Source organism: Thamnophis sirtalis, unplaced genomic scaffold, assembly GCF_051295495.1.
Source record: "Thamnophis sirtalis isolate CommonGarterSnake01/CBP01778 unplaced genomic scaffold, rThaSir2_p1.2 scaffold_5, whole genome shotgun sequence".
Taxonomy (NCBI): Eukaryota; Metazoa; Chordata; class Lepidosauria; order Squamata; family Natricidae; genus Thamnophis; species Thamnophis sirtalis.
The window spans coordinates 16,865,819-16,892,625 of NW_028261385.1; the positions used below are offsets into that span (position 1 = coordinate 16,865,819).

Genomic DNA, 26,807 nt, shown 5'->3' on the forward strand with positions numbered 1-26,807 from the left:
CAGCAGAGAAAAATAATTTATTAGCGACAATGTGGCCATGAGAAACATATTTGTTAATGTTTCACATGAATAAAAACAGATACCTTGTGCATTAAAAAAAACAACCTGTTTTTAGACAGTACTGGAAATATAGAAAATAGATAATTCTTTCTCGGGAGTAATTAATTTTGACCAAACAAAATAGTATTATGTTATGAACAATTAAATGTACTAGTTAATATGAGTCTGTTTGTAGTTGAAATTTTGGTTTGACATGGGTGAAGGTTATAAAATGAAAACTTTCTTTGTAAGAGAGGAACACAGAGTGCAGACGCAGGTAGTTTGTTTCTTAATGTCTTAACCAAAATCATAGTTTGCAAGGATTTAGTATTTTATTTATCAAGAATTCTTTAATATCAACTCTTCTGAGAATTATAGGTTTATAATAAATTATTTGCCTATGTAATGTTGTCTGAATTTACAACCTGATTGCAAAGTGCTGCATTCAGTGTTGTTGTTGTTTTAAAAGAAAAGTTATGTAAACCTAAAATACATGTTAAACTTCCTTTCTAATATTTGTTCTATCTTTTAGTTACAGAGAATCTGTAGGGGAATATATATATAGGTATGTTCTTTACAATGCTATGTAAGTTCTAAAACCATTTCTAATAAGGTTGAAGAAAAACATCTGCATGACCATATTTTACCCTGTTTCAAAACGGCTTCAAATCAAGTTTCATTGTTTAATTAGATTTTTTATCCTGCCTTTATTATTTTATAAATAGCCCAAGGGAGCAAGCATATCTAACTAGGACTTTGTTGGTGGTGATTGTTGTTTTCAAAAAAACATCCACATGGCATCCTTTTGAATTGCTTGAGAGACTTTGGAATAGGAAGTAATTCAAAATGATTCCTTCTTTTTCTTAAAGGTAGAATGCAAATGGTGCCACTCGGAGACTATTATTGAGGAAAACAGGAGGAAATTATAGGGGGTCCCTCCGACTCCATTCTATTTCCAGGATTTTTTGATAGTACTTTGATACATGCAACTGACAAAAGAGATTATAGGAAATCCTATCTAGGTGTTCTCTGTATGCTGATGATATCCAAATCTGATTTCGTCATTCATTAGGGAATGGTGTTTGTCTGAATTCTACCTACTTAATAAAGGATTAGATAAAGAGATTATCTGTATTCAGAGAGGTGGTAAATCTCCGAATGATGGGAGTGATTTGGATTGTCCCCAAAAGAGCATTACTACCTGGATTTCTTGAGTGGGGCATTTTGCCAGGAACAATTTTAACAGTGTCAGCCTTGGCAAGAAATTGCAAAACTACAAGATTTTGATAAATAGGCTTATTCTGGCAAAACAAATAAGGCTATCACATATTAATTCGACTGTGGTGTATCAAGTACAATGCAAGCTATTTATAATGAAACCAGTGTCCAAATTCTTGTGTGTCCTTCTCCCACTTAAGCAATGTATAGAACTTTAGGTCACCATCCACCCATCTCTTCTTTTGCTCACAGACTGATTTGGTATCAGGATGACCTTGCAACAGTGTAAGAACTTGCCTTCCCAACCTTCTTAAGTTAGGAGGTTAGCACCCACCCCTCTCCTAGAAAAATGAAATATTTTAGGAAATATTAAAAAGGCAGAATATTATATTTCTCTGGATGAGAAAAGGAGAAACATGTTTTAAAGACAAAGCAGCTCCCTGCCCCCCCCCACCCCACCTTTGTCAATGAGCCCTTAAGGCCTGAGCCAGTCTATTCTACATAACAAAGATCTACAGGCAGAGCCATTTAATTGCCCTTCATTGCACCACCCACCACATTTCAACCAAACTTAGCACACAGACAATCTACAAAGCTAGCTATGACCTCTGACAGCAACCAATCAGGATGTTCTTCCTGTGCCCCAGGAAGTTCAAAGCCAGAGAGGGTATAAAACCCAGGGATTCTGATCCTCTCCTCCCTTTTTCTTGAAGATCTTCAAGGCATCTGATAGCCTTTTCACCCAAGAGCTCCAAGCCATGTGATCCTGTCTGCCATTAAAACCATCTTTCCAAACAGCCTCCATGTTTCCAGTGTCTTTTTCCCCACTTGGAACTGAACCAGAAGGACATTTCTCCCAACAGTATACAAGATAAATAATAATAACACAAACGGATAATATCCAGATCTGATTACTATAATTGTAATTAGCTTCCTATGTGTCTCATTCCAGAAGTTTCAGTGGCAATGAACTGAGCATAGACTGAGCATATTGGTCTCGGGAAGATCTTAAAGGGACCACGTTGTTCATCTGCTAAAAATATATATACTTTGTCTTTTGGTTTCTGGGTGAAACAATTAGCATTTTTTAAAAACAAAAAACTTTAAAGCCACAAAATGGAGTGCAACCTCTGAGGGAATGCCTCTTTCTATATGACTCTCTCTTTTAGTGACCTCATTATGAAAATTTGACTTCATTTACTACGAGTCTGAGCACATCTGTAGTCTTTAAGAAACATCCTCAACTGGCTTTTGTTTATTTGTTTATTTGGTTAATTAATTAATATGCTGCCCCTCTCACTAGCAAGATGAATCCATTTGTTTGCTTTCATGTTTTTATTTATTTAATAGATTAACGTGCCACCCATCTGCTCTAAAAGAGACTCTGGGTGATTAGTTATTTTAAATAGCTCTTTGCTACTCTTGGTTATTTTTATTTTCTTCAGGTTTTATTTTTTTATTATAAACCAAGGAGAAATCTCAATAATATCATAACTGTCTGAATTCTAACTTTTAGGCATATTGCTGAACCAATTCATAGTATTAAAACACTATTACTTTGCTTTTGGGGGTGGTTAATGCCAGCCAAATTCCATTAACACCGAAATAAATCGCATTGTGGTTTATTATTATGTTCATAGAGCTCTCGGTAGTCCTGCATGTACAGAGAATGCTGTTTGGTCAAATGATGCAATTCTTGAACATCTTATATGCATGGTGGGCTGCTTCTTCTGAGTCATAGTTATCAGGTATTGTAAAGGTTAAACCTTATCATCTGCGCACCCAGGCACACACATATACACTCACACACATACGGAAAGGTTGAGGTTTCATCAAAAACTTCCATCCTCACAACCTGTCGGCCACAATTTGATTATTATTATTGATTATTTCACAGGCTTTCACTCACTCTCTGCCACCGTGGCCTGCCTTGATATACAGATAGGGCTGCAGTCCAGTTAAAATAAGACTCCATCTTGATAATGGACTGCGATGAGATATTGTTGTTTGATAAAGATAATTGATGTTTCGCTCTGAATTGGAAAGCAGTTCCAAGTGTACCGGATCCGCGAGCATGTTCTATCTGCAAATAAGAAAAGAATTTACAGAACATTAACAAAAGGCCTAGATTTTTGACCGACAATGTTCTGTGTGCTCAGAAACATTTTTGCGTTAGCACTTTTGATGCTGAGGATATATGGGAGGTGTGTCTATTTCTGCTCTTGAATTTTCTTCTCTTGCACTCCCTTTTTTTTTGCTTAAATCTTGGATTAGGAGAATTCATTTTTGCCCAGAGAGGCTGCCTTAATGTTTTCTTAAGTGCACATTAAATTTCCTTTCGCAAAACCATTGACTGAACAAATGATTAAGTGTGGGAATTTCCACATCACTTATCAGCTGATGCATTCTTCTATAGAACATAATTACTGCTAAGTGATTATATGCTTTTTGTTGGTCATGTCTATTTTCAGCTGCTGGATTTAAGTTGATTAAGGTATCAGTAGTCTTGGGTGATGTTCATCTGATTTTTTTTTTACTCTTGTTATCACCTTCATAAACCCTAATTAAGCAATAAGGCTTGACAGAGAGTAGGGTTATCATCAGATAATGGCACCCCAAGTGTGTTCAGAGGCACAAGGTTCAGCTGAGTGCCTTTAATCCTCCAGGGGTGTGATTATCTCATGATAAACATACAGCATCACAGCTACTGATATTATTGCAACATGCTTGTGGACTTCAGCTTAGAACTGATGTGAACAATTCCTGTATTATTTTATTCCCCACCCCCCTTGGTAGGTGTTAACAGATCAATGATTACAGGCTTTGGTGTCTTTTGTACAAATATTTTTTGTACAAATAAGAAAAGGGCATTTTTGACCTGTGTTTTGAAACTTCTAAATTTATTTTTTTTTAAGTAAAATAAACTTACTTTTAAATTTATTTATGAATTTCAGAGTAACATTTTTGTTTGTTTGTGTCATCTTTCTGTAGTCGGGATTTTTGCTAAACCCTTTGACATAAATTCTGTAGTTCTCATTAATATTTTTCTGTTGTCTTTTTGTCTTTTCTTTGTCTTCCACTTTGCATGCGCACACACACACACAAAGAGAAGGGGACATACTTTTCATCATTCAGTATAAAAGAAAACCAAATTTAGTTTAAATAAAAAATGCTATTGCTGTAATGAACTGACTGCATCACGGCTCTAAAACTCGCCACGTCATGTTGATGTACATGATGTATCATGACGCTTTTGCAGTCACGGAGCTTGGGTGGGTGTGGCCTATGCATGACGCATCCAGCCTGTGAGCCGCCAGTTTGACACACCTGGACTGCATGGATATGTGCCTTTATTTTCTACTTACATTGGCAGTAAATGCTTGTTGATTTCTTGTCAAGAAATCATATATTTTTTAAAAAAATTAATGGCTGGCTTGGGTACTCAATATATTTTGTAATCTGATGAAAACTGAGGCATATATAAAATTGAATATGTCTTTCCCCCCCAAGTATTGACATTAAACAGAACTCTCAAACTCAAATATCACTGGGCGCTAGTAATCAAGTTTGTAAAACATGCTAGCCTTCCTGATAAGGTTGGTGTGATGATAAAAGGTAGCCATACGTGAGCTTCATTTACTACCAAACCTATGAGATGCTTCCAAATAAATATGAATTCCTTGTAAAACACTGGGAATAACCTATCCCTCAAATCTTGGAAACCCACTGCTACTCAGCCTACTCAGTAGTATGTTAGCTATCTGTCTATTAAAAAAGGCAGCTTCCCCAAGTATATCTTTACCACCCAGTGGAGAATTTATAGGAAATTGGTATGACACTGATGAGTTAGTCGTTTTATGTATGCTTTCCTCTGTTGGATTTTTGTCTGCGTTTACATTTTAAAATTATGACAAGCTTATTTTCTATTCTTTTAATGGATGACCTATGATATTTCTCTAGACCTGACATTTGAAAGTTACAAGGTTGTCTTCAAGGGGCTTTGGATTCCCTCAAGGGAATTCTCTTATTTTGCTTTTCACCTTCAGAAGGTATATTTTTGCAAAGCTGTTGCAAAAGGAGCTAGATGGCCAGCTGATCCATTATATGGGTGTCTTTGGAATATATATCCAGTGCTTTAGGGTGTCTGTGTGTCTGTGTGTCTGTGTGTCTGTGTGTAAATATCTATATCTGCCTCTCCTGGTTTAAAGACATTGGAATTAAGATGCAAGCCCAATAAATGGTTGATAACTATATTTCTCCTACGCACATCCTTTTTAAACCTACATTTGGCTTCCTCTGTTGATTCCAAAGCTTAACCACGTTGAAACTAGAGGGAAATGGATGGAAACACTGAAAAAGTGATGCTGAATCTAAGTCTGCAGCATATCATATTTGCTATCCTGTTACATGTGGGGGATGAGAATGGTCTTCTTTATTATGGTTTTATGTTAATTGTAGTGTTCTCTAGGCTGTTTGCATCTATTTTGCAGATTCCAACTTCACTCATGATTAACTGTCCTTCGCTGGCTATTGAGAACTTTGTTCAACATTTTTATGATACAAATAGGCCCAATCAAACTTGGACATGCTTAAACGCATCTACTAGAGAGGCGCAGTGGCACAGTGCTTAGAATGCAGTATTGCAGGCTACTTCTGCTGATTGCCGGCTGCCTGCAATTGGCAGTTTGAATCTCACCAGGTTCAAGGTTGACTCAGCCTTCCATCCTTCTGAGGTTGGTTAAAATGAGGACCCAAATTGTTAGGGATAATAGGCTGACTCTGTAAATTGCTTAGAGAGGGCTGTAAAAGCACTTGTAAAGTGGTATATAAGTCTAAGCGCTATTGCTAGTTGGGAGTACAATTTTCTAGAATTGTTTTGTATCCTTAGCTATGCCAACAAAGAGCATCCAGCTAAAACTGTATTGCAGAGACTACTGGTTACAACTGTAGTTGTCTTTTTTGGAGAAGAATAAACTCATCTGTCTTTAACGTGGCAGTGATATTGCTCTTTTAATTGTAAGAAAAAATTTGAATATTGTGGATCTAGGCAATAAATCTACAGGCATCTTCCCCTTGGGGAATCACTGTTATATGCTGCATTTGAATTTTCTTATTCTATCCTTCTAAGGATCAACACCCACTTGACCTGGAAAAATAAAGCAGATTTGGAACTTGTGGGAAAATGCTAGGAATAAAAAAAAACACTCTAGAAAAAGCTGCTAATCGTGTATTTTTGAGTGGCCTTGTTTGAAACACAGAAGAATTGTTAGTTGGTGTTCATTAATAAGAAATAACATTCTAGGGTTTAAAAAAAATGTTGGTCATTTAGAAATGATGTTAAGAATGTAAATTCTGTTAATTCATCATAAGGCAACCTGCGAGAACATAGAAAGTGGTTAAGGAGATGTACCTTTAAGAAACAGTGTTTTGTGGTTATTCATTCTGTCAGATCAAAAAAGCAAACAGAACTTCAATACATTGGTGCACATCTGGATCTTGGATATCTGTTTTTGAATTCTTTTTGAATATTTCTTGGAAAGTTGGTTTTCAAGTGACGCTATGAGATTGCGGTGCGATTACATTTTAATCTGCGCATCAAAAGCTATATTTGAACATAATTGAAAGCAAAACTTATCTGCTCCCCGTGGAGATTCGTACCCTCACCACCCTCCAGACCTTCCGCACAGCCCTTAGAATCTGGCTATCCCGTCAGGCCTGGGGCTAAAGATTGTAACCCGCCCGAATGGTATGAATGTTGCGTTTTAATCATGTATTGTCTTATATGTAAAAGTTTGTCTTCCCCCCCCCCTTGGATTGTGAGCCGCCCTGAGTCCCCCCAGGGAAAAGGGCGGCATACAAATAAACAATTACAATTACAATTCTTTGCTTGCCTTCAATGTGTAAATCCCACATGTTTAAATATTACTGTGATTATTTTGAGGAAATTAATTCTCAAAATGCAGAACATTGATACAGAGAAAAAGAACAACCTTTCTTCCTAAATTGCTTAATTTAGTCTTTAAGGAGAAAAAAAGTTGGAAATGGTTGAATAGTATTCCTCTTTTTCAATAGTATTCCCTTTCTCCAATTCTCTTTGCTTTGTACACTTCATTTAAGGAATATTTTTTTTTCCACACTATAATACCGTGTTTCCCCAAAAATAAGTTTGAACCTCCCTCCCCTCGAAATAAGCATTTGGCCTTATTTTCAGGGAGGTCTTATTATTTTTGAGGTGCAGGAGGCAGCGAGCATGGTCACCTCATTGCTGCTGCTGTGTTGCAATATTTCCAGAGAGGACTTATTTTAGTGCATGCTCTCAAAAGCCCGATTGGGCTTATTATCTGGGGAGGTCTTATTTTCAGGAAAACAGGATAAACGGATTGGTGAAAACAACTTGGGACATGTCCTTATACTGTGCTTAAACTCTGCAACCCAAAAAGAGATTTCATGATCTTGACTGGCCAGATGTAGTAGGGGCCAGCAGAACAAACAATCTCAGATTGGTGTTGTGTGATCACGTCAATTTGGGGATGATTAGAGACAGCCTGAATTTTTAAAGTATAGAGAGCAACTTGGCTTTTCCACTGAAGCTTGCTAAGAGCCGAGCTTGTTTCTGCTTCTCCAATAGAAGTCCCTTTGAATTGGAAGATCAAAAGCAGCTCTCAAAAAGCAAGCTAATAATTACCCACATCTACTTTTCAGTATTCTTTTTCTTAAAAAATGGAATATTGTCAGGCAGCACATTGAAAAACCAGTAATTACGTAACTTTTGTGAAAAGTCCTCCAAAGTTTAAGCCGTCACCGTCTCGAAATAAAATCTTCAAACAAAATGAGTTTTCAGGAGAATGAGAGAGCACAGCAAGATACAAATATCATTCCAGGTTTAAAACTTAATGTCAGTATTTACTGTACTTCTTTTTCAGCAATACCCTGGCATGTTGTCCCTGTGGACATCATTAGATAGTAGAGAGCACCTTTCTGTTAGACCCCATACACAGCCTTAGCTTCTGCTTCCAACATGCTTGGCTGTTCTAGTGTGCAAAACAAATTGATACCCAGTTGTCTAACAAGCTGGTAGCATTTGCCTATTAACAAGATTTGATATATATTTTTCAGGTCGTGCCGTAGAAACCATAGGAGATTCTTGAGTCATAAGAATAACTGAAGTGCAACAAAAGCTTTTCCTGACCATGCTAGGAAAAAGTGACATATTTAATCTTCTGCGTGCTATGTTTAAAATAAAAATCAGGGGATAGGTGTTTGTATATTGGCTTGGTTTGGAAGTAAACTTTGGCCAGTGCTAGACCTTAGCTATTCAGTTAACTCGTTAAGGCTGGTGTGGAACTTCTAATTTCTTATTCATGTGACTGCCATTTCCAAAGCATGTGTCTGTTGGAACTAAGCTACACAACCAGCATAGCAAGCTAGGAAGTGCCAATTTCAATCTTATCAGTGGAAAGGTAGCTTTACTGAAGTTAGGGATGGAGAGTTAAGTACCTTATTTATTTCCAAGAGCAGATCCTGCAGTTAATATTTTCCAAGAAATTTGATGGTAATTGGGTAGCAATCCCTAATTGAAGGCTTTAGGGGAAGAAACAGCCATTAGACAAGAAACTCTTTGGGTCGAATAGTATTTTAAGAGTATATTTGCATAATATGGCAGTGCAATGCCAGAAATTTTTCAATTATTCAATCATTTGATGCATGAGAGCCTGTGCCATCGTTCCTTTTCATAATATCTGACTATAGTGGCAGCCCTGTTCCTTATTCTCAAACCCAGAAAGTTGGCCTATAAAGAAGAAAAGAAGAATGCTTATTATTCACATGTAGGGATTGGAATATTTTACGTAGAATCTTGGTTCTTAAAACTCTTCGATGGACATGTGATGATCATGCATATGCAAATACAATGGTAAAAGAAGGGATAGTGTAATTTCATGGTTCTTCTAACCAGTACATGTCTTGTTAGAATGAGTGTTGGAGACATGGTGTTGAGCTCATTCATAGAAGGTACAATCCAAAAGATAGCATTTTAGAGCCAGTTTCCTTCTCTTTGATTTTTACATTGCCTGTACATTAATAGTTGGGGGAAATTTTTGATTTGACCTGTTCAGTCAGCAATAAACAGATAATTTGCAACTCTGTTGCCTCGTTTTATTGAATCCAACCTCATTGCTTGTTCTGGCATAAAGAACTGGATTAAAAACGTCATGTAAAGGTGACATAACAACCCAAAAATTTCCATTTTCACTCAGCAAAGTGTATTTCTCTAGATTTTGTCTCTGGATATCTTCAACCCCAAGAGCTTTTCTGGCCTAACTTGTTCAGATCAGGGGTGTCAAATTCAAGGCCAGTGAGCCGGATTCGGCCTGCGGGGTGCTTAAATCTGGCCTGTGGAACCAGCCTGCAAATATCAAAGGACCAGCCAGTGGTGCCTCTGCCAGCCAAAACCAAGAGAGCCAAGGTGGCGCAGTGGTTAAATGCAGCACTGCAGGCTACTGCTAGATCAGCAGGTCAGCGGTTCAAATCTCACCGGCTCAGGGTTGACTCAGCCTTCCATCCTTCCGAGGTGGGTAAAATGAGGACCCAGATTGTTGGGGGCAATATGCTGACTCTCTGTAAACCGCTTAGAGAGGCCTGAAAGGCCTATGAAGCGGTATATAAGTCTACTGCTATTGCTAAAACCGTCTGTGGGCCCTACACGGCCTGTTTTTGGCTTCAGCAGCACTCTACAGGCCATGACCACGCTCCCCCCCAGCCCTCTGAGTTCAAACACTACCCTGATGTGGCCCTCATTGAAATAGAGTTTGACACCCCTGGTTTAGGTAGCCAAGTTTCACTTCAGGAATTGTAAGCATTTAATTCAACCATTTGGTTTTTAGTTTCAGAGGTTCCCTGGTAATTTTCTTCTATGATTGCAAATGCGGTTAAATTCCACCTGCCACAAAATAAAGATACTGTACATTCAAATAAACCATTGATTGTGTTGATCAGTACCCATATAGTTTGGGACTGGGAAAACACAAGAGACACCAGTATTTTAACTAAGTGCCTTTCAGGCATTCTTCTAGAACTCCATGTTTAAGGGTAGGAAGAAAGTAGTTATACAAATTTTACTCCCTCTCTTAATATTTCCATAATCTTTTACACACAGAGGCAATGAGATGCCAGAAAGCCATAGATACAATGCTTGGTCCTGCTTCCTCCCCTGCCCACACTCCACCAACATTCCTCATTAAAATGTGTCTGAAGCAGGGTATGATAATTTACTTAAGATGGGTACAAGGAAAGCATTAGAGCAGTGTTTCTCAACCTTGACGACTTGAAGTCCTGTGGACTTCAACTCCCAGAATCCCCCAGCCAGCACAGTTGGCTGGGGAATTCTGGGAGTTGAAGTGTATAGGACTTAAAGTCACCAAGGTTGAGAAACACTGCATTAGAGCTTAGTGCTGCTAAAGAACTGTAGAACTGGTCAGTAAAAATTCTTGGGACTGATAACATATTTGAAAAAAAAAAATTCTCCAGAGGCACCATCCAAACAAGACATTTGGAGAGGTTAGGGGTATTGAATTGAAAAACTATTGCTGGCTGCTTTCTGACTGTCACATGTTGTTCAGTAAATGTGATTTAGTTGTTAAAAAAAAAAACCTCTCAGATTGTTGTTGTTAGTTGCGAATTCATGTCCGACCCATTGCAACCTCATGGACAACGTTCCTCCACGCCTTCCTGTCCTCTACCATCCTCTGGGGTCCATTTAAGCTCATGCCTACTGCTTCAGTGATTCCATCCAGCCACCTCATTCTCTGTTGTCCCCTTCTTCTTTTGCCCTCAGTCTTTCCCAGCATTAGTCTCTTCTCCAGTGAGTCCTTCCTTCTTATTAGGTGGCTAAAGTATTTGAGGTTCATCTTCAGGATCTGGTCTTCTAGAGAGCAGTCAGGGTTGATCTCCTCTAGGACTGACCGGTTTGATCGCCTTGCGGTCCAAGACTCGCAGCAATCTTCTCCAGCACCAGAGTTCAAATGCCTCAATTCTTTGGCATTCACCCTTTCTAAAGGTCCAACATTTACAGCCATACATTGCAACTGGGAAAAGCGTAGTCTTGAGTATACACACTTTTGTTGGCAGGGTGATGTCTCTGCTTTTTAGTATGCTGTCTAGGTTTGCCATAGCTTTCCACCCCAAGAGCAAGCGTCTTTTAATTTCTTGGCTGCAGTCCCCATCTGCGGTGATCTGGGAGCCCAGGAGCCTAAATCAGTAAATGTGATTTAGTTGTTAAAAAAACGAAGCCTCTCGGATAGAATACCTTTTTCAAATGCTGGATTTTATGACTGTCAATTAACAGCTTCCGATTTAAATACATAAGTATGTTAGCTGAGTTGGTGCACCACTGCTACAAAATGGGGAAAACCTTAATTCAAGCCAAAAAAAAAATGATTTGGTATGAAACACCTATTTTCTCAGCTTATGCAGGTGACGCGTTCTAATAATGTGTGGTGTGTGCTTCTGGAGCTTAGAGGAAACTTCAATTAAAATGCTTCCTTCCCTCAAGATGAGTTAAAAACAAATAAGATTGATTTTTTTTTAAAGGAGGGAATATTGGAATATCTCTTTGAAAACTGATTTGCTCAAAGAGATTAATTGCAAATGGCTGGAATTGCTGTGTAAATAAAATGGCATTCTGCTTTATGGGAAAACACTTGACCAGACCTTATGGGTTAAGTGATGCTGAACATTTACGGCCACATATTCTTCCCTTCTGCAGTGACTGATGTCTTTGTGAAACATGACAACCTACAAGCTTGATCCCTGAGACAGAGGTTATTGCAAGGGATTCTTTGAATGAGACACCTAAGTAGGAAATACATATTCACACATGTCCTTTCAAATGTGTTGTGCACTTCAGATTCAGAAGATGAGTTGACAGGACTAAGGTCTGCTCATTCATCTCACCTCTCCAGAAATCATAACTTTCTACTTTGGGCACAATTCCTTAATGCAAACAATCTTCACAAAATCCACTGTGAATATCCACAGTTTTACCTACAGCATAATGACTCAAGACACCCTGCTTTAAAGTTTGCAAATAGTTACACTTTCCAAATGCCGATTTTTAAATGTTCAACATTTAAATATTTGGATCTTGACCATGGGGCTCTATAAAGAGATAAGACTGTAGATTGGTGCCAAAGTAAAATATTACCAGTCCCCTTCCTTAAAAAAAAAAAGTCCACATGCCCAGCTGCATGATTAACACTGATTGACTTAATACCCTATTTCCCTGAAAATAAGATCTCCCCGGATAATAAGCCCTCCCCGAAAATATTGCAACACAGCAGCAGCCATCAGGTGACCACGCTCACCGCCTCCTGCATCTCAAAACAATAAGACCTCCATGAAAATAAGGCCAAATGCTTATTTCGGGGGGCAAAAGAAAATAAGATCCTGTCTTATTTTGGGGGAAACACGGTAAAAAAGTTACAAGCTTGATACTCTCTGCTTCTGAATGTCTGGTTAAAAAAAACAGTTTACCATGCAAACCTGGCCATTCACTAACTCTTGAAAAAGCTTACATCCAATATTTTTAAAATGCGGAATGGGCTGCATCATTTTCTGGGTCATATGCATATTTTATATTTTTCTCTGAAGCTTTTCTTTTCATGTTTTTTGGAAAGTGTGGATTCACTGTTCAATTTGTTGTAGTTCTGTTTCTGATTGTAAAGTCTCTTCTAAAAGTGGCATCTGTTCTGAAACATGGAAATCTACTTTTAAAGAAGTAAAATAATATAAAAATATTTAATGATAATGGTGCTGCTCTGCTTTAAAAGCATGTACAGCCAAAGGGCAGATGTAGCCGTCTTTAATAGAATAATCTTAGGTGCAGTTTCTTAAAACAATATAAATGATAATGTGGGATTTTAAGAAGCCCGTAGCGTACTGATCTTTATGGGAAATTATAGTAGTTTCAAAGGGACAATTATGAAAAAAAAATACATAAACTGTTTAGTACTACCTGGCAAAGGACAGATTTTCATGGAGAAAATTTAGCTATGTGGTCTCTTAAGAGTTGATGCCAATCTGATGGCATATAATCAATCAATTAAATTATTTTGGGTGGGCTTTATTATAGATATATTGGTTTTACAGAAACCCCTCACATTTAAAGGACAGGAATATTATTATACAACTATCCATATTTTTTCCTGTAAATAATTTATCCTACTTAAGTCTTAAATTATTAAATTATGTTCCAGACATTGATAATAAAAGTGCATAAGCATATTTATTTATCAGCAATATGGCAGATTTAACTTCTTTTCCCTCTGTGCCACTTAAAATACTATATTCGAATGATGGAGCTAAATGCAAAACTGTATCGACGTTCCTGTGTTCCATGTTGTTTTTTATAGTGCTTCTTCACATTAGTATTAATTATTAGACTGACAATTGTGTGAAATTCTCTAATTCAATTCAAAATATTTTCACAAAGACTTATAACATGTAGCTCATGACGACTACTTGCTTGATTAGGTGAAAGTGATGCATTTTGACAGTTAATCTTGTAAGTATTTAATTGTTGGTTGTGTTTGTGCACAAAATCTCTGAACTACATTTTACAGCTCACAGAATGCTTCTTTAAAAGTCAATTATACAGAAGTGCCTTTTTGTTCCATTTGTAACTTTGATCATACAAACACTGAAACATAAGCTATAGAAAACAGGAAAAAAATAAATAAAGACTGCCAGTGTTCAGGTTTTCTTAAAATTAAAATTTAATATTTCTGAAAATAAAAGATTGCCATGAAAGCCACAGGAGTTTATGTGCCAAGTAAATAAATATTATTTACTTTTAAAATGTAAGGAATCAACTAGCATGGCTTGCTTCTTTGTCAATAACACAAAAAGTTGTTACAGTCAGCATTTTTTTAAAAAAAAAAACTAGTTATGTATTTTTATTTCTCTAAATAAAGATCACTTAATATTTCAGCTTGCTTTTAAGAGGTGGATAAAGATTTTTACAAAAATGCAACCACAAATCATACATTAGATATAGGTAGAAATAGCATCTATCCTTTTGTAGAACAGTATTTTATGCTGCACAGTTTAATCTGTGAACCAGGCCTTAACTCCATCCACTTAGAGGTGAACACTCCTAATTAGGAATAACTGTTCAAAATGTGTTATTGACTTTACTGCCATATTAATTTTTGGTGGTGTCATCATGAAATATCTGGAAACAGAAAAGATGTCTGAGCCTCTTAAACTGCGAATGTAAATCAAATCTTTGTAAATGTCTGCTGTGCTTGAAAAATAGGCTGCATTGATTTTTTTTTTCTTAAAGAGATCAACGTAAATAACTTAATAAAATGTGATGGGTTTAGAGGATATAGGACACGTTCGGTCCTCTTCTATTTAGCATCACGTAACACCCGAGTTGTATACAAACTGTACAATTTAGATAACGTTTTGTGAAACGCGCCGTAGCCACTTGGATGGCTGCAGCTGTTGTCTAATTTTTTTTTTTTTTCTGGATTAAATTTGACCAACAAAGATGCTGCCTCATTTTCAGCTTGTCATTTGCCCAGGAAGTAAAAGCAAATTGTAATGAGGGAATCACAGCAGGAGAACCGCTGAACAAATGAGAGGGATATATTGACTGACAGCCAGCATGCCACTTCAGTGATAAATGTATTTTTATACACTGCTGTTCAAGGTCACTTTCTGCTCTCTTTGTATGCTGGACATCAAATCATGCAGACTTACATTTTAATACAAAATAACTTCTGGTAGCTAATACAAAATAATAAGCCTTTGGTAAACGATTTTTAAAAAAAATCAAAATATATTCATTTTTAAAAGGATTTATTTTTTATTCCCAACCTTTCCCAGAAGTCTCAGAAGCAGATACGTAATAAATGATAAAGTATAAGGGTGTGATCCCACCCATAGATTCCTGTTTTTCTTTTGAACGTGTAATACTGAAGAAGTAATATTAAGGACAAATGGAAAGGAGGTTCTGGTGAAACCAGATACCAATTTTTGCTTCTGTAAATGCGCTTAGAATTAGAGTGGTTTATTTCATTCAAGAGCTGTCACTTGGATAGATGGATAGATAGATAGATCTATCCAGATAGATAGATAGATGATAGATAGCTAGAAAGAAAGAAAGAAAGAAAGAAAGAAAGAAAGAAAGAAAGAAAGAAAGAAAGAAAGATAGAAAGATAGATAGATAGATAGATAGATAGATAGATAGATAGATAGATAGATAGATAGATAGATAGATAGATAGATAGATAGATAGATAGATGATAGATAGATAGATGGATGGATGACAGAGTGTTTTTCATTTAATTGATCCATTTAGGAATGAAAAGAATTAGTTTCTACATATTGACAATAGTAAATATAAAATATTGTGGGGGGAGAGAGAGAGAGATCTGGATTATCTTTTTCCTTTTGGGGGTGATGATGCAATGATCATGCTTTACTTTGTATGTTTTATTACTTTAACTCAACCCTGGCTGTTTTAATTATTAATTTTACTTTCTATAAAGTTGGGAATTATTAATTTTATTTTCTATAAACGGGGACAGTTTTATAGTGGGCTATAAAAATAATTAACAAATAATTATAAATATCAGTATATTCCAGTGATGGCGAATCTTTTCAGCACCGAGTGCCCAAACCGAAATGCGTGCATATGTGTGGGGGCGCCAGTGTGCTGTAAACCTGAAGATCAGCTGACCAGCCAGCTGGTCTTCGGGTTTCCAGCACTTGGGCACACGTGAAGACCAGCTGGAAAGCAGAAGAGCAGCTGGCGATGGCGCAAGTACCACAGAAAGGGCTCTGGCTCCTGTGCCATAGGTTTGCTATCACGGGTATTTTCCAATTATTTTTATTGAATCTTAGAAGTATTACAATGTAATTTCCTTAAAAATAATGACATTACCTATGAATAAGGTAACAATAACAAATTTAGACTCTTGTTAATATATAGATTGCTGTTAACATGTAATACCACAGCAGTAAAACAGCCTTTTTGGAAAAAATATCTATCTACATCAAACTTGTCATCTTCCTAAATTTTTCAAACTGCACGGCTTTTAATCTTATTTTAACTCTATTTTTATTTTGTGCTATCTATTTTCTTAGGTCTATTTGATCTTGTTTGAAGAATAACTGCTTTGAATGTTTAAAATGTACTGTTTGTCATGTTTTTGTTAATTTGTTTTTTTTATATTTTGTGAGATGTAAATGAAGCCCCAGGTTTTTGCTGCTGCGGAGCAAAAGGACTTGTTTTCAATGCTGATTTGTATTTAATTTTACCTTATTTTGCTTTGCTTTGCTTAGATTTTCAGTGATAGGGCATTTAACATGCAAGCAGCCCAGTGGTGGGTTCCTACTGGCGTTACTACTGATTCGCTGAGTGCACGCACAGCAGACCGTTCTGCTCTCTGCTTGAAGGCAGTACTACTGGTTTGGGAGATCAGGTCCGAACCGGTAGAAACCCATCACTGAAGCAGCCACTCAATCCATTCTTCTGCTGAGCTTTTATCACAGAAATATGGAGCCCATTGGCAACAAAATCCTCAAGAAAATAGAAATACTTTTGTTGCAGATTTAAAAAAAACATTTGTTTAATAAATTACTAAGAATGAATTCATCAAAATACCAATTTACACCAAGGACAATAACAGAATAACAAGAGATGGAACAGACTTTGGGGGTCTTCTAGGCAACCCCCTGCTCAAGAAGGAAACCCTATATCATTCTGGACAAAAAATGGTTGTCCAATCTCTTCTTAAAAACCTCCAATTGACGGAGTGCCTACAACCTCTGGAGGCGAGTCATGCCACTGATTAATTGTTCTAATTGTCAGGAAATTTCTCCTTAGTTCTAAGATGCTTGATTAGTTTCCATCCATTGCTTCTTGTCCCACCTTCACATGCTTTGGAGAATACTTGACTCCCTCTTCTTTGTGGCAGTCCCTCAATATTGGAACACTGCCATCCAAGTCATCCCTAATCCTTCTTTTCATTAAACTAGACATACCCAGTTCCTGCAACTGTTCCTCACATGTTATAGCCTCCAGTCTCCCAATCCTCTTTGTTGCTCTTCTCTACACTCATTCTAGAGTAGCAGCATTCATTGTTGCCATTTAATTATCCAAGATTCTTTATTGGCAAACGTTAATTGTCTGTGAAGTGCCTAGTTAAAATTTTAAAAAAATGAATTGTTTAACAATAGTGAGCATTTTTGTAAGAATTGTCTTGGATTCTTGAATTCCATTTTTATTCAGTGGTTTTAGGGAGATGGAATCATGTATACTTGACTTCAGCCAAACTAACAAGGTCTGCAGATTTCTGGATATTGTTCTGGGTTCTTTGTGACTCTTTAATAAGACACCCATTCTTGAAAAGATTCACTGTTGTCCTAAATCTTCTTATTTCAGTATTTTCCCTTTGATATTGTTTAAGTCAGGGGTAGTCAACCTTTTTATACCTACCGCCCACTTTTGTATCTCTGTTAGTAGTAAAATTTTCTAACCGCCCACCGGTTCCACAGTAATGGTGATTTATAAAGTAGGGAAGTAACTTTACTTTATAAAATTTATAAAGCAGAGTTACAGCAAACCCCTACCACCCACCATGAAAGCTGGAACACCCACTAGTGGGCGGTAGGGACCAGGTTGACTTCACTGGTTTAAGTACTGTGGTGTGTTAAATGTTATTTTTACGTGCTGGCTGCATATAAAGTAAGTTGTTATCCAACCATTGTGTCAACCTGTTCGGATCTCGTTCACGTAAATATCTCCTTAAGATGTTTTGGCAGTATTTTGCCTCTGAATTTGAGCAATGGAGTCTCAGGGTTTTGGAAAGGCTCTTGTCATCTTTTCCAGACTGATAGGCATAATATTCCAAAAAAAAAAAAATCTATGTCGTCAGAACTTCATAGTGATCCAGGAGCCAGAGTTTTATGAAATGTACAGTATGTAGGGTAGCACAGGCTTAAAATAACCCACATCGTTCAATGAAGTGGTTATCACTTTAAATGAATTGATGGCCTATATCATTCGAAAATCATAGGTTGAGTACTTTGAGATGAATAAATGAAACAAACACTAACCTTTTCCCATGTTTATCCAGCGTCCCTTTGAAGAACAGTAGGCTCCACTTGAAAGTGATAATATTCAGTAGCAGACGTTATGAAAACAGAATGTTTTCAAGAATGAATACAGAATTACAGCTTTTTGTGCTGACAGCATCATTAACCCATTGAAATTACATAAGAACAAATGTCATGCATGAGTTGAAGTGGACAAACATCTCATCATCTTATTTGTTGTCTGTTTTAGGAAGCAGTGTTAATCTTAAAACTCAGCATGCTGTAATCTTAATCTGGCCATGGGTAATGAGGGTATCTGTTATTTGATGGACATTCTGTAAAACAGAACGATGTCCATTATGGACAATGGCGGCTGCCACAAAGTGGAAGTGTTCTAAGCTATTGAAAGACCCAGGTCCCCACTGCTTGGCCACATGAGTGAAAACCCACTCAATAACAAGTCGAGGCTTGTGTACTTGATGAAAATGCAATATGACTGCTCCTCAGACCTCAGTTGCAGTAGTGATGTGGAATCCTAAATGTTACCTGTCACATTTCTGCAACTGTGCAAAATGCCTGTTGAAGCTTCCATTCTGAAGTTCTACTTCTGCTAGCATTTGGCATCTTGGTTTGGCGGGACTCATAATTTCTTTATAGCAGTAGCCCCTCTCTTTCTGTTTACATCTGCAACTTATGAACCTAAATGTAAACAAATTATGAACATGAATATAAAAGGACTATCTTCTCATTTGTCAACTGAATGAAAAATGTTGCGACTCCATAGTATTCCTTGAGCTTTTCCCGTGGTCACAGCAGCACAAAAAGATTCAGCTCTGATGAAACAAACTCTACTAACAAAGTACGTATGTCAGACACATATTTGGCAGCAAAAACAATACTGCCACCTCGACCCAAAAGATAAATTCTACAGCCTGTCATCTCTCCAGTCTTTCAAAAAGCATCTACCACTTAGGCATAAACAAATCTAATTTAACAGATTTTGCATCTTGACACTTACTGTGTAAATTTTGTTGAAGCAGGCATGTTCCTTTCTTTCGTCTAAACTTTTATGCAATCACGTAAAAAAAAAAAGCCTGAATTCATTATTATCTCTGCCAGTTAAATCAGAATTTGATAGTACAGCTGCCAAACCAGATTTCATAAAATGATGACTGTTAGAAATTAGCTGAAGTCCTAAGACAACGATAGAGAGAAGAATGTTCTCTTTATAATAAGTATCCAAGTAATGCCCTCAAGTTCTGTCTCAATTCTGTGGCAATCTAAAAGGACAAGAACAGACTCGGGATCAGCCTTAGCGAAACCAAATGGCCAGGGATTTTGAAGCTGTCTTATCATGAAGACTTGTCATCTCTAGTTCTAAATACATTCCCAGTTGCATTGTATGGCTGTGAAAGTTGAACCATAAGAAAGGTGAGCACCAAAGAATTGAGGCCTTTGAACTATGGTTCTGGTGAAGACTGCTGCGAGTCTTGGACTGCAAGGCGATCAAACCGGTCAGTCCTAGAGGAGATCAAGCCTGACTGCTCTTTAGAAGGCCAGATCCTGAAGATGAACCTCAAATACTTTGGCCACCTAATGAGAAGAAAGGACTCCCTGGAGAAGAGCCTAACGCTGGGAACAATTGAGGGAAAAAGAAGAAGGGGATGACAGAGAATAAGTGGCTGGATGGAGTCACCGAAGCAATAGACATGAGATTAAATGAATTCCAGAGGATGGTAGAGGACAGGAAAGTCTGGAGGAAAGTTGTCCATGGGGTTGTGATGGGTCAAACATGACTTTGCAACTAACAACAACAAAGTTCTAAATGAATCCACGCTGCATCAGACAAAACTGGAGCACAATTCAACTCAAGGAGCTGTAGCTAGGAAGATCCTTGACCAAATCCATCTTGTTTGCCCATGTCACCCATTCCTGCATTGGGAGGTTCTGTTTACAATCACTTACACCTTGGCGACCTCTTAGAAGCCAAACATAGTCAGGAAGTCCAACTGATGCAGCAGAGTGGATAGCTGTAGGAAACCATGGCATACCTAACCTATATAAACCCCATTATTTTGTAAGATGCACTAGTTAACAATGGGCTCATGGCTGCAAGATGGTGTTGACACCTATAAAATCCTTCATGGCACAAGACCAAGATATTTGAGGGACCATCTATCTCTAATTATTTCTGCCTCCCCAACAAGATCAAATTGGATTGGCGTGTTCCAGACCCTTCTGTCAAAAAGTTCCATTTAATGTGACCCGACTGGGACATGGTGGCTCAATGGCTAAGACACTGAGCTTGTTAATCAGAAGGTCGGCGGTTTGGCGGTCCGAATCCCTAACGCTGCATAATGGAATGAGCTCCCGTTACTTGTCCCAGCTTCTGCCTACCTAGCAGTTCGAAAGCATGTAAAAATACAAGTAGAAAAATAGAGAACAACTTTGGTGGGAAGGTAACAGTGTTCCATGCGCCTTTGCCATTTAGTCATGCTGGCCACATGACCACGGAGACGTCTTCGGACAGCGCTGCCTCTTCAGCTTTGAAATGGAGATGAGCACTGCCCCCTAGGGTCAGGAATGTCTAGCACATATGTGCGAGGAAAACCTTTACCTTTACTTAATGTGACCCAGGACATGAGCCTTTTCTCTTGCTAGAACTGTCCTCAGATTATCCCTGGCCTTTAGAAAGAACTTGATGTCCTGGTTCTTCTGTAAAGCATCTGGTCAGATTGTTAACAATAGTATGTGCTAGTATGCGTCAGTTGAATGATTGATTCCAAGGATACATATGTGGTTCTTTTTATGACTGGCATATTTTTTCATGCTTTCAACTTGCTAACTACCCTGAGTTGCTTGGTGAATGGGCAACCACATAAAATGGAGGAATAAATAAATTAACACCAAGGTAATTTTGTCTGCAGAATTTCAAATTATTGTGGGCCGTGATATCCACGTTTCTGCAGAATGTGCCAAAGCAAAGTAATCCGTATATCCACTTTCCTTGTTCCCTCTGTGGTATGTTTCATGAAATATAACTCACTTCTAGTTTTGTTCTGTCTTCGCCTTTTTTTACAAAATGGGTAATATTAGGTATTCATTGCGGTTAGCTGATTGTTCCAGGACTACAACTAGCTCTCTGAATCACACAGTCTACTAAAAGCCCTGCACAGATATTCTCACCGCAGCCGGTTGACCCATTTGACAGAAAGGTCAGCTTGCAGCATGCGTAAAAAGAATGTTCAGTGCATTAAAAGCAGACCCGCTCATGCGTGTGTAGAGCCTCCTGGCATTTCTGCTGAGTCTTCCCCGTGTCCTGCTGCAGCGCCTTAACCACGAGGAAGTTGTCGCGAAGCAACTTACATTGAGCCAAGCATGAATCAAACAAACATTTTCAATAGCAACCACCACGTTCCACACTCGGGACGTGCACTTCAATCATTGAGAGGAAGATATGAAAGAGATATGATTGGGCTTGCTAATTTTCAGTCTGGATTAGATATATTTAATCAAAGGGTAGAGCTAGCTGTTCATAATAAAATGCTGTTCTGGCACTTTATTCAGCATTCATGGATGATGGGGAAAATCACTATGGCTGGGGGGTGGGGGATGTTCTTCCCTCCCGGCCCCCACACCCCATTCCTGAGATATTATAGGTTTTGCTGACAGAGCGGCTAATATTCAGAGGTCTGAGAATTTTACATCTGTGAGGTTGGATCAAAGTGAGATAGATAGACAGTATATTTTGAAGTTTATGTTACATTGTCTGTCTATTCTGTAAAGTAACCAACACAGCTTTCGATCATTTGAAGAGTAACCTTATTTAGAAATTGTGCATTCAACCAAGACTGCAATTGCGCAATGTTTTACATGACATCAAATGCTAATTCTCTTTCTTGCTTTCTTATTGCTATTTAGACAATTCATGGCCATAAAGGGGCAATAACAGCCGTGGCTTTTGCACCCGATGGTCGGTATCTTGCCACTTACTCCAACACTGACAGTCACATTTCTTTCTGGCAGGTAAGTCCCAGATATTTTATTTTTATTAACAGAGGTAGTCCTTGATTTATAACCACAATTGAGCCCAAAATTTCTCTTGTTGAGCCCCATTTTACGACCTTTCTCATCACAGTTGTTAAATAAATGACTGCAGGTGTTAAATTAGTAACACAGTGGTTAAGTGAATTAAGCTTGTCCGTTGACTTTGCTTGCCAAGAAGTTTGCAAAGGGTGATCACGTGACTCCAGAACTCAGTTGCCAGGTGTTTGAATTTTGATCACGTGACCATGGGTATGCTGCCATGGTGGTAAGTGTGAAAAACGGTCATAAGTTGTTTTTTTCTGTGCTGTTGTAACTTCGAACAGTCACTAAACAAACTATTGTAAATCAGGGACTACCTGTAGTAAATTAAGTCCTCTCTTTTTTTTCCCCATAACAATGCTATGAGATAAACTGAGTTAAGAGACTGGTCAAAATGCATTCCATGAATTACTATAGATAAAGCTGAGCCTTAATCTGGATCTATTCTGTGCCAATCCCCTAAACCAGGTGTCAGCAAACTGCGGCTCTTGAGCCCCATATGGCTCTTTCCTCCCTCTGCTGCGGCTCCGTCACCAGTCAGCGCCACAATTTTGAGCGGAGCTTCTTGGGGGGGGGGAGAAGCACAATGCGCCAGGAGAAGACTCTATGGCAAGGGGAGGGTTTTCCAGTTGTCTCCACAATTGATAGGGCTTTCGGTTATGACAGGTAGAGGAAAAAGTACACCATGCTAGGAGGAGACTCTATGGTGGGGGAACTGAATTTCCGGTCAGCTCCAGAATTGAACAGGGGGCTTCCAGTTAATGGGTCCAAATGGCTATTTGAGTGTTTACGTTTGCCGACCCTTGTCCTAAACTATAGGACAGCGACCCCCAATGTTTGGGGCACCAGGGACCACCAATTCCGTGGAGAGAGGTTTTTCCATGGACCAGAGGGGGCGTGGTTTCATGTGTTGCCTGCATCCCACAGATGGGGCTTTGCTTGTTTGCACAGCCCAGTTTCTCACATATCATGAACTGGTCCCAATCCATGGACTGGGAGGGTTGAGGACCTCTGCTATAGATAACCCTCGACCTATGGCTATAATTGAGCCAGGATTACAGTCATAAATCCGGCTGGTCATTAAGCAGGTCTTTTCATGACTAACCTGATTTTATAGTTTTTGCAATGGCCACTGTTTGCAAGAGTCGCTTTTGGCTGGAAACCAGAGATAAACACCATATATAATCATAGCTTTGAGCCAGGCATCATTTGCTCTTGTACTTCAAAGAGCAAAATATTGCAAATTGTGGGTGGTCCTCAACTTACCGGCACAGTTGGGACCAGAATTTCCATTGCTATCAGATCAGTTGTTAAATGAGTCACACCCAATTTTGCAACCTTTTTTGCCATAGTCATTAAGCCGGTCATGTCGTTAAGCGCGTCTACTTTCCCCAATTGACTTTGCTTGTCAGAAGCCAGCGGGCAGGTTGCAAACGGCAAACACATGATCCCAGGACACTGCGACCCTTGTAAATCCATGCCAGTTGCCAAGGATCTAAATTTTGATCACACGACCGTAGGAATATTGCGACAGTCATAATCACGAAGACTGGTTGTATGGGGACTTTTTTCATTTTGAACTAAAGTGAATGGTTGTAAGTCAAGGACTACCTTTAGTTCCCTGTGGAGTCTTTTCAAATACTTTATGAAGCCTTTTTATTAAATCACAGAGGGCAGTTCTGCTTTGAGCTGTGCCTAGAACATGGCTCAGTATTCAATGGACTGCACAAATTAACTACAGCTATGGAATAGATAGAGGGACGCGGTGGCTCAGTGGCTAAGACGCTGAGCTTGTCGATCAAAAAGGTTGGCAGTTTGGCGGTTTGAATCCCTAGGACCATGTAACAGGGTGAGCTCCCATTACTTGCCCCAGCTTCTGCCAACCTAGCAGTTCGAAAGCACGTAAAAATGCAAGTAGAAAAATAGGAACCACCTTTGGTGGGAGGGTAACAGCAATACAATAGCAGAGTTGGACAGGACCTTGGAGGTCTTCTTGGAACACTACTATCATGTCTCCCCTAGTCCTTCTATTAAACTAGACATACCCAGTTCCTGCAACCGTTCTTCATATGTTTTAGTCTCCAGTCCCCTATTCATCTTTGTTGCTCTTCTCTGCACTCTTTCTAGAGTCTCCACATCCTTTCTACATCGTGGTGACCAAAACTGAATGCAGTATTCCAAGTGTGACCTTACCAAGGCATTATAAAGTGGTATTAACACTTCATATGATCTTGATTCAATCCCTCTGTTTATGCAGCCTAGAACTGTGTTGGCTTTTTTGGCAGCTGTTGTACACTGCTGGCTCATATTTAAATGGTTGTCCACTAGGACTCCAAGATACCTCTCACAGTTACTACTATTGAGCAAAGTACCACCTATACTGTACCTATGTACAGCGTTCCATGCGACTTCAGCGTTTAGTCATACCAGCTACATGACCATGGAGATGTCTTCGGACAGCGCTGGCTCTTTGGCTTTGAAACGGAAATGCACACAGACCCCTAGAATCAGGAACGACTAGCTCATATGTGCGAGGGGAACCTTTACCTATGGAATAAATGTAGGGTTCAGTTGTTGTTGTTTTTAATGTTAAACCCTGAATCATGGAAGAACATACTCCCAAACAAAATGACCATTTTAAAGATGTAGCTCACCATATCTCAGGATGTTCTCCTACACAACATCTTAAATCAGTGGAGATTACACAACCTAAAGGTAAAGGTTTCCCCATCGGTCATATCGGGCTCTAGGGCATGGCTCTCATCTCCTTTTGTTGGCCAAGAGAACAAGCATTGTCCGAAGACAGTTTCATGGGGTCAGCATGGCCATATGCCAAAGGTGCACAGAATGCTCTTATTTTCCCGCCAAATGGTACCTATTTAACTACTTGCAGTTGCATGCTTTCAAACTGCTAGGTGAACAGAAGCTGGGGCAAGTAACAGGAGCTCACCCCATCGTATAACACTCGGGTCTCGAACCCAGGCTGTCAGCGATCCAGTTGACAAGCTCAGTGTCTTTAACCACTGAGCTACCACGCCCCCTGATTACACAACACGCAACCCAGGAATTGAAGAGGGATACCCTTAAGTGAAATTGTGCCTTTTGTTTGGAATGCCTGCCTTTGTAGGCGGACGGCTCAATGAAGGGAAAAGCTGCAGCGGCAGAATTATTGCTACCCTGGATTCAATATCCCTGTAACTAACAGCTAGTACATAATTTTAATTTACTATTACTCTGTACATTAATTTGATGATAACTGCGCATCATTAAGAATATTGAATTTATCGTCTGTCATCGCAGAGTGTGTGTTATTTAGGAAGCAATGAATAAGAACTGCGAAAATGCTCTTCCATCACTTGCATGTATTTAGTTCGGTTACATGGGAAGATCTAGAAAGCAATCAAGCTTATTGATTGAAATGTTTTACATGATCATCTAAGATTACCAGGGGGAGTGGCCGCCTCAGCCCTGCTTCAGTGCAGACCCATCTTTCGGCATATAACAATAAACTGCTCAGCTGAGTTCTAGCTGTGAATATGTTTTTTCCCCCTTGATTTTTTTTTTAACAGTAGCTTAAACAGAAGGAGTTAACAATAGCCAGCATGTTACATTTATTTAAAAATGTAGTCTTGGTGTACTAGTGATTCCTCCTCTCCCTCCAGTGGGGTCTATTCAGCACTGCTATTAATGCAAGAAAATCAGTAACATTAGTCATCTTAAAAGGGTTATTACTCAAGATGATTTAAATTGTGAAAATGTCAGTGGGGCTTGCATGCTCCCTGCTAAAGATTTACATTCTCTGACACCATTTCGTTGTTCAGAAGGATCAGGAAGAGGGGGGGGAAGAGAAAGAAAGTAAGTAATGGCTTCTCTGTTAACGCTGATCAGGATTCAGAACATGATATCGGCGGCAGCGCATCTTAAAAACGTCCCAGAATATGCCAAGGTTTACATGTGTCAAAATCTCAGGCGCACAGCTGACTCTGCCATCCCCATCTGGTCTAGGAAGGTTCCCCCTCCTAATGGGTTTAGCTGATTAACGGAACGGTTCAGGACTGCCGCTTCATTTCTTTGCACAGGCACATCACCTACATAACAAAGTGATCTAAATAGGCCAGTTATGAAGCGAATTGGACGCTCCAGTTGAAATTTAAGAGCTTTTTTCCGGGATGTTTTGCTTAGGGAACTGACCCAGAGAGGAGAAAACTGCTGTCTCTGAATGCTTCCTCACACCACTGTTCCCATTACATTTCAAAATGTTGCCTTTATTTTGAAATCATGTATGAATTAAATACCCAACCTTATTCACGAAGCAGCAAAAAGCAGAGGAAAACTGTTCTTATTGTCAGACGGTGCAGTTG

At 38.8% G+C, this 26,807-nt stretch overlaps 1 protein-coding gene across 2 annotated transcripts in view; it reads left to right on the forward strand.

The window, feature by feature from the left end:
• WDR7 (WD repeat domain 7) overlaps positions 1 to 26,807 on the forward strand; it is a 239,759-nt gene that overhangs the window by 206,291 nt on the left and 6,661 nt on the right. For both annotated transcript variants that reach the window (XM_087715346.1, XM_087715347.1), the window contains one exon: positions 22,282 to 22,386. In XM_087715346.1, the coding sequence (XP_087571472.1) occupies positions 22,282 to 22,386 (105 nt within the window). The remainder of the gene's footprint in view (positions 1 to 22,281; positions 22,387 to 26,807) is intronic.